Source organism: Adiantum capillus-veneris, chromosome 16, assembly GCF_014529385.1.
Source record: "Adiantum capillus-veneris isolate H3 chromosome 16, ASM1452938v2, whole genome shotgun sequence".
NCBI classification, from domain to species: domain Eukaryota; kingdom Viridiplantae; phylum Streptophyta; class Polypodiopsida; order Polypodiales; family Pteridaceae; genus Adiantum; species Adiantum capillus-veneris.
In genome coordinates this window covers 94,863,028-94,871,159 of record NC_140946.1, presented here as the reverse complement: position 1 = coordinate 94,871,159, position 8,132 = coordinate 94,863,028, and the positions used below count along the sequence as shown (strand labels likewise).

General features: G+C 42.4%; 1 protein-coding gene across 1 annotated transcript in view; it reads left to right on the top strand.

Moving 5' to 3' along the window:
- LOC147439487 (high affinity iron permease 1-like) overlaps positions 1-3,294 on the top strand; it is a 3,865-nt gene extending 571 nt beyond the window's left edge. The window contains exon 1 of the mRNA XM_086485323.1: positions 1-3,294. This exon is cut by the window's left edge and continues 571 nt beyond it. Coding sequence (XP_086341449.1) covers positions 1,720-2,124 — 405 coding nt within the window. The 5' untranslated portion in view covers positions 1-1,719 and the 3' untranslated portion in view covers positions 2,125-3,294.
- Positions 3,295-8,132: the final 4,838 nt, after the last annotated feature.

Below are 8,132 nucleotides of genomic sequence, written 5' to 3'. Positions count from 1 at the left end.
TTCTACGTGTCCTTGTCTTGTGCAACATCTGCACCCAGGATGTCTCAGGCACAAGGCAGCCCACTGATGCGGACAAATCTGCATCCCTTGCCGTCAGAGCTGCGACACATCCAATGGAAGCCTGCACCTCCTTGCTGTTCAACAAGGCCAAGAGCAGCAAGTTTTATTGTGCATCAAAAAGGCAAGCTCCCTGTTCTCCTTGCATCCTACCTCATAATCGCACACTCTGCCTTCGTCTCACACAACCCCTCCTCGCGCTTTGATGCACAGACATGTGCAAACAAAATGCCAGGATACAGTCTTGGTAGAAAAACAAAATGAATAAAAAGAAAAAAATCATCTCCACTTTCCCTTGCCCCCGTTGCCTTTTCCTTTGGTTTTCCAAATGGCATAAACTTAAATTTGTAGTAATGAAAGCGGGTACAACCCTACTATAACCCCCCCAAATCCACATCGACAGCTCTCCTACCTACTCTCATGCCCTTTGTATTGCTGACTGCGTTCTCTCTTTCTCTCTCTCTATCTTTTAAGGTCTGTTGGGATCATAGTTTCCTACTACGTTAAAACTCTCTTCTTCTTCTTCTTTCTCACTCTGCCCCCCTCCCCTTCCCCCCCACCTCCCGTCTGCAAAGACGAGCTGTGTTTTACCTCCCATGCCTTATCTATTCCCCAGCGTAGAGAGAGGGAGGGAGAGATACCATACAGACTATAGCTCATAAAATGGGTAAGAAGGGTAGAGAGAGAGAGAGAGTGTTGTATGGCTGTCTAGCTCCGTCATCTCCACCTTCAAAGCGATGACAGTACCCTCTGCTGCTTGACCCTATCCCCATCAGTGGCTCAACTACCACACTTTTCCATCACCATCCTTGTCTCCTCATCCCTTTCAACTGCAAACCCCATCTCCCACTAACATCACCCTGCATGCCATAACTTGCTGTTGTAGCCCTGCACGCAATTGGTCGGAAAAGAGAGAGAGAGAGAGAGATCGAGAGAGGGAGAGCTAGAGCCGAGCAAGCACATGATGCGAGAGAGAGAGAGAGAGAGAGAGAGAGAGAGCACCGCCTTCCAACCGTCTAGTTAGAGGGCATGAAACATCTGGCTCCTCAGGAGTCACCAGGGGGAGACAGAGAGAACGGCCACATGATAGACAACGATCAAGTCAGCAACCAATTTTCATTTTTGTCTCACTTCCAATCAGCTATAAGAATCTCTGGATCATTCCATCTTCTGAGGTTTTTGTTAAAATCGTCCAGACATACCATTTGGCTCTATCTAAACTTAGAGTTGATATAGGGAATCCATATAGATTCTGTTTCAACCAACCCCTCCCCGTCTAAGATCCACCATGCTCTCCGTATGCCTCCCTCTGATCAGCTACAACCCGTTACAGACTCTAGGGTTGAAAGATAGAGAGACTCTGCCAGAGAGAAATTGAGCTGCCACATAAAAAAACACACACACACACACAAAACACAACACAACCGTCGAACAGAGTTGGCAATTTTGAGAGAGTCAGAGGTCTAATAGAGGGCCCGATCGACAGTAGTTGAAGGGAATTGCATGGCAACAAAGCAATCATGCACTGCATACTACAGAGTACTCCACTCTTTAGCACAGCTACTGCAGCAGCTCTAGCCTTTAAAACCCCCATCCCTCTCAGTTTCCTTTGCAACTAATTAAACAGGCTCAGAAGTACTGCATATCCCGCCCCCTCCCTCTATGTTAGCGTCCACAATGGTACAGCTCTTCAGCGTGCCCACTTTTTTCATCTTCTTCGAAGAAACCCTGAAGGCCTCCATCATCCTGTCAGTCATGCTAACTCTGATCAATAACATAGTGGAGGATAGAGGCAGCAAGGCCCGGATGAAGAAGAAAGTCTGGGTAGAAGTTTGGCAAGGGGTGGGGCTATCTACGGTGGCAACCGCTATCTTTCTGTCTCTGTACTACACAGTGGCAAAGCAAGCATGGGGGAGTGCAAGCTCTCATTGGGGGCTCGAGATCATGGACGTTCGGGAGTGTGATAAGATTCTGCACATGGCTAAGGGCAATGCGAATGGCAGTCACGGTCTTGCGGGAGGTCTCGACCTTGAGCTTATTGCCGTCTTCGATCATCTACCGCCTTAAATTGTTTAGCTGCAACACTTACAGGATGTGTGTGTGTGTGTGTGTGAGAGAGAGAGAGAGAGAGAGAGAGAGAGAACCAGGAGCAGGCCTGTGCCAGATTCGCAAAGAGAGAGGATGGGGGATTGTGTGTGTGTGAGAGAGAGAGAGACATAGGATCTTGCAAAGATAACGGATCACTGGATAATCTGATAGCCAGATGCTAGAGAGAGAAGGAGGGAGGCAGAAACAAGTGGGCTAGCCTCAGCACTAAAGGGCATGGGAAATTTTTGAAGCTCAAGCGGTGGGATCCACAGCAACGAAGTCAAGACACGGCGATCGAGACGTGCGCAACCGTAGGATGTCGGGGTAAACTAGGACACGAAAAGGTAAACTTGGACAAGCAGGGGAGGCTGTCCGAGTTTATTTATCATTATTTGGTTTGCCCATATGTCAACTTCTCCGTCGCAGGTGTAGTGGTTAGAGCATTGGCCTCTCATGGTGGTGGCACGGGTCCGAGTCTCTGAGCCTGCGATTGGCGCCCATTTTTTTCGCCATCCATCCGCCTCGAGATTCCCCCTTTGGACCCGCACCGCGGATCCCATCTCTTTTCTCCCGTGCCCTTTAGTGTTGAGGGTGGGCTACCAGCCTACCATGGAACCCATGTGGGAGACAGGGAGAATATGAAGTGATTTTCTTTAATAATTGATTTCAAAATTGTGGAGACCTACCTACTACTCCTTGTCATGATTCACTAGGGATGTGAAAATATGTGGATGTCTTTTTGATGAGCATCTTTCATCTTTTCCAAACAACTGAAAAACGTGCATTTAAAAGAAAAATTCTTTTTCGTTAGCAAAAAGGGAAACCATCACTAAGGCCTTCCCTTTTTGGGGCAAGCAAAAACACATCTTAATTTAAAAATTCAAAAAAAAAAAATAAAAATCTAAAAATCCATAACCCAATTTAAAAAATTAAAAAAATAAAATATTTTTTAAATAAAAAAGATAATAGTAATAAAAAAGGGCTTTTAAAAAATCACAAAAACCATTAAAAAATAAAAATCTCATAGAAAAACAAAATCGAAAAAAAAATTCACAAAAAGAGTAAAACCCTCAAAAAATTCACAAAAAAATAAAAAAACATAGAAAATTCACAAAAAAAGAAAAACCTCATAAAAAATTTAAAAAAAACACAGATAAATTTTAAAAAATCATGGACAATTCAAAAAAATCATAAACTGATCAAAATTTCAAAATAAATCACAAAAAATTCATAAAAACCATCAAAAAATTCATAAAAATTAGAAAATCATCAGAAAAAATCCTTAAAAATAAAAAAAAATTAAAAAAAAATCATAAAAAGACTAAAAAAATATCAAAATTTCACAAATAATTAGGAAAAATGAAAAGAAAGTCGTCGGAAGTGCAAAAAAAAGACAAAAAAGCCAGAACGAGCCAAAAAGCGTAAGAAAAGCACAAAGCAAGGGCGAAAAGAACACCGCACATCGGGTAAACTCTCAAAAGTGAATCAGAGATCAACCGAAAAAAAACAAGCAAAAATACCAACTCCAAGCAGTGGAACGTTAGGCAAATAAATTTCAAGAATTTTGCATGTTAGAAATTGACTGGTGCGAATAATTGCGCTGCAAATTGAGCTTCCAGTTGGACGAAGAAAGACACAACACACATGCGATTGCGGATTAGCCTAGTACGAGCAACAAAAATTCTGCTAATCAACACCAGAATCTGCTAGGAGATAGTTTTTACAGATAAAGCCAATATGAACTCAAGTCAAGCCTATAGTTCAAGTACAACAGAGCAAGCCAATAGCAGTGGCAGCACAAGTGCAACTGCAACCGACCAAATTTTATAGCTATATGGCTACAATGGAGACAAATTCTTAGATGCAGATACAAAAGGCCATAAATACTTGGTGAGCAGTAAAAGAAACACAGGAGCCAAGATCCTGTTGGTCAGAGTAAAGCTAGATTTAGAGAATTCCCAGATGTTCACTGACTTTACTGGAGCCAGGTATTGCAAGCTCAAAGATGAAGTGCAGATAAAAGTGCAAAAAATTGACCAAAGTGTTTATCTAGAAATCTGCACAAGTCCGCAAAACATCCATTTAGTGCATAAGAAATCAGGGTCATTATACATGGATTACAGTGGTTAGATCTATAGTCAAGAACCAGAATTGCATGATCCAACAGATCAACCAATAGAAGCCAATATAATTGGAGAACCAAGCCAAAGACAATACAAAGGTCAAGATGGAGCAGTCTATAGCTTGATGCTTAGTGTTTTAAAAGAAAATGCCGACGACTTGGTCAGCATAGAAGCTGAAACTTCTCAGCTAGAGCTTGACATGACAGAACCAAATGAAATACCACCAGTCATGGCGTATTGCTAAGATTGTGGACGAGAAGGTGGACACTTTTCTGAAGATTGTCCAACAAATCATGACAACAGGGATACATCAACTGCCAATCAAGGTACAGAGCAAATTGGAAATGCAAATCTCGATGTAACTGCAATTGACTTGTCACTTTTAATGCAATTAGATGATTCTGCATTACCATTATATAAGCACCAATAAAAGAATTGCAAGTTCAAAATCATCATAAAGATGCACAGACACCTGAAAAGCTTAAGATTGATTCTTTGAACAACAAATTCTTGCATGAATTCAGTAAAGGTGTCGAGATATCACCAAAGGTTGAAAAGACTGTTAGGTTTGCATATGATTTTGCATCCACTGTCACAAGTGTGCAATCATTCACGAGTCTAAGAGACACATCAAACAGAATGATGTTAGCATTGTATGGCACACATAATTCATGTGCACACTATGTACACCAAAAAGGAAAACTATACAAAAAGGATCAACCAGTGTTTGAACAGCCCACATACCAGCTCATAGAAGTGCATCTAGTAACAGATAAAAAAGGATGATTCATTTTAGAGAAAAGAATCTATTATAGCCCATCCTCTCTAGAGCTAAAGGATATTACATAGGTGAACCCAAAAATTTGTTCAGAGCCAAACTCTCCTCCATTGGAAATCAAGGTTCGATGTTGTGACCAAACGAACATATACTTTGACCAAAACAGTCGTAGATATACCAAAGTCCAACATCTATGATGCCTTGGGTCCTGAGACTACAGAATTCCATATCTTGATAGAGCTCCCGCCTTGCTTCACTCTCACCACCTCACACTCACCTTGTTGCATCAACTTCACACTATGAAATGTGTGTCGAAATGGCCTCCTTTTATAGGCCAAAAGGGTTGCCCTCTCTTATGAGAGACAGCCATGTGTAGCCGCCCTTGTGCGAATAAGTCCAAATCGGACCCTCCAATCCGCCCATGTGTGGCCGCCCTTGAGAAGACAAGTCCGCTTTTGAATTCGGCCACTGGCCATTGAATTCGGCCACCGGCCACCGGCCATTGACTTCCGGCCACCGGCCATCGGCCATTGACTACCGGCCACCGCCCAACCGACTGGTTGTTTTCGGACCACTTTCCGGCCGCCGTCCGGCTATAATATTCCGACGAAAAAAAAAGTCTTGGGGACCTCCGTCCCTGAGGCCTCTAAAGTTTCCCTGATTCTTGTCCGTGAAAATTTTGGTCTCCGGTGAGGTATTTTCCTTCACGCACGATGGCTTCTCCTCATAATGGGGGCCTTACAAATGTGCGCTTTTACCACAGAAAATTACAAGGGTAAATCAGGCTCCATACTTAACAATCTCCCACTTGGGGACTGATCTCCAAACCAAACCTGTGACTGCTTTCCATTCTGGCATCTTATCCTTGAATGCCGATTGAAGATGAGCAAAAGCTCAACTTCTCCTTGTTGACCACCTTTGTAAACATGTCTGCAGGATTTTCACTTATATGCACCTTTCCTAGCTTTAGCTGTCCCTCTTCCAAAAGAGTGCATATGAAGTGATATCTCACCTCAATGTGCTTTGTCCTTGAATGAAAGACTGAGTTCTTCGCAAGATGGATAGCGCTTTGGCTATCACTGTACAAGACACAATTGTCTTGTTTGAATCCAAGCTCTTTTAAGAATCTGTGAAGCCACAGAATTTCTTTGCTTGCCTCCATCATTGCTACATACTCTGCTTCCGTGGTAGAAAGTGAAACCACTTTCTGCAGCTTTGAAGCCCAGCTTACTGCTGTGCCTCCAACCGTGAACACATAGCCAGTAGTGCTCCTTCGAGTATCTTTGTCACCTGCCATATCTGCATCAGCATACCCTTCTAGAAAAATATCAGTTCCTCCAAAATACAAAGCATTTGTTGTTGTCCCTTTTAGATACCTAAGTATCCACTTCACAGCTTGCCAATGCTGTTTACCTGGGTTGTCCATGAACCTACTCACAACTCCCACTGCATGTGCAATGTCTGGCCTTGTCCAGACCATAGCATACATTAGAGAACCTACCGCTGCAGCATATGGAACTTTAGACATATAGGCTATCTCCTCTTGTGTCTTTGGACACATATCCTTCGTTAGTTTAAAATGACCAGCCAAAGGTGTAGAAACTGGTTTTTCATTTTGCATTGCAAACCTTTCTAGTACCTTCTTGATGTAATCTTCTTGAGATAGCTTTATTGTCTTCTTTGTCCTGTCCCTTGATATTTTCATACCAAGTATCCTCTTTTCAGCACCTAAATCTTTCATTGAAAAAGATTTGGACAGCTCCTCTTTTAGGTCTTTGATGTCCTACATGTTAGCACTTGCAATCAACATGTCATCAACATACAACATTAGGATGATGAATTTCCCATCTCCCAAATTCTTCGTGTAGACGCAGTGATCCGAGTTGCATCTTGTGAATCCATGATCCAACATCCATCGATCAAACTTCAAGTACCATTGTCTTGATGCTTGCTTTAAACCATATAAGCTCTTCCTTAATCTGCAAACCATTTTCTCCTTACCTTTTACTTCATACGCCTTTGGTTGAAGCATGTAGATTTTTTCCTCTAAGTCACCGTGAGGGAATGCCATATTTACATCCATTTGCTCGAGATTTAGATCATGAGCAGCCACAAGGCTTAAGACAAGCCTAATTGAGTTCATTTTTACAACAGGAGAAAATATTTCATTGAAGTCAATACCTTCTTTTGAGAAAACCCTTTTACCACAAGCCTAGACTTGTACCTTTTCTTCCCACCTTCTTCTTCCTTCAGCTTGTATACCTATTTGTTTTGAAGTGCCCGCTTACCTTTAGGCAACTCAACCAACTCCCATGTTTAGTTGCGATGTAGTGAGTCCATCTCCACTTGCATGCTCTTCGTCCATTCTTCTTTGGATTCATGTTGCATAGCTTCTTCGTATGATTCCGGCTCTCCAGAATCTGAGATCAAGAGATGGTTGAAGGAAGGAACAAACCTTTCTAGAGGTCTACTTGCTCTTGTAGATCTTCGGGAAATAGGTTGACGCTCCTCATTTGGTTGACGTTGTTGCACATTGTCACCGTTTGCAGTCCTTGAGTCTTCACCGTCCTCAAGCTCCATGTACTCATCACCTGTTTCTTTTGTTTGTTTTCTTTCCAAGTAATCTTTGTACATATTTTGTTCGTTAAAAATTACATCCCTACTCCTTAAGATTTTACCATCTTTAGGATTCCATAGGCGATACCCAAAGTCTCCTTCTCCATATCCAATGAAGAAAAACTTTTTGGACTTTGCATCTATAAGCTTTGATCTTAGGCTTCTATCTATGTGCATGAAAGCCTCACACCCAAACACTTTGAGAAATGCATAATTCACTGGTTTACCTGTCCATGCCTCTTCTGGAACTCCCCCATCCAACGCCGTTGAGGGTGACCGATTGATTAAGTACACATACGTACTTACAGCTTCCGCCCAAAGCTCAAGCGGTAGGCCTACATGTATCCGCATGCTTCGTGCTCGTTCCATGATTGTCCTGTTCATCCTTTCCAAAATCCCATTTTGTTGAGGTGTCCTTGGGGTTGTACTTTGCCTCCGAATGCCATTGCTAGCACAAAAGCTTTCAAAAG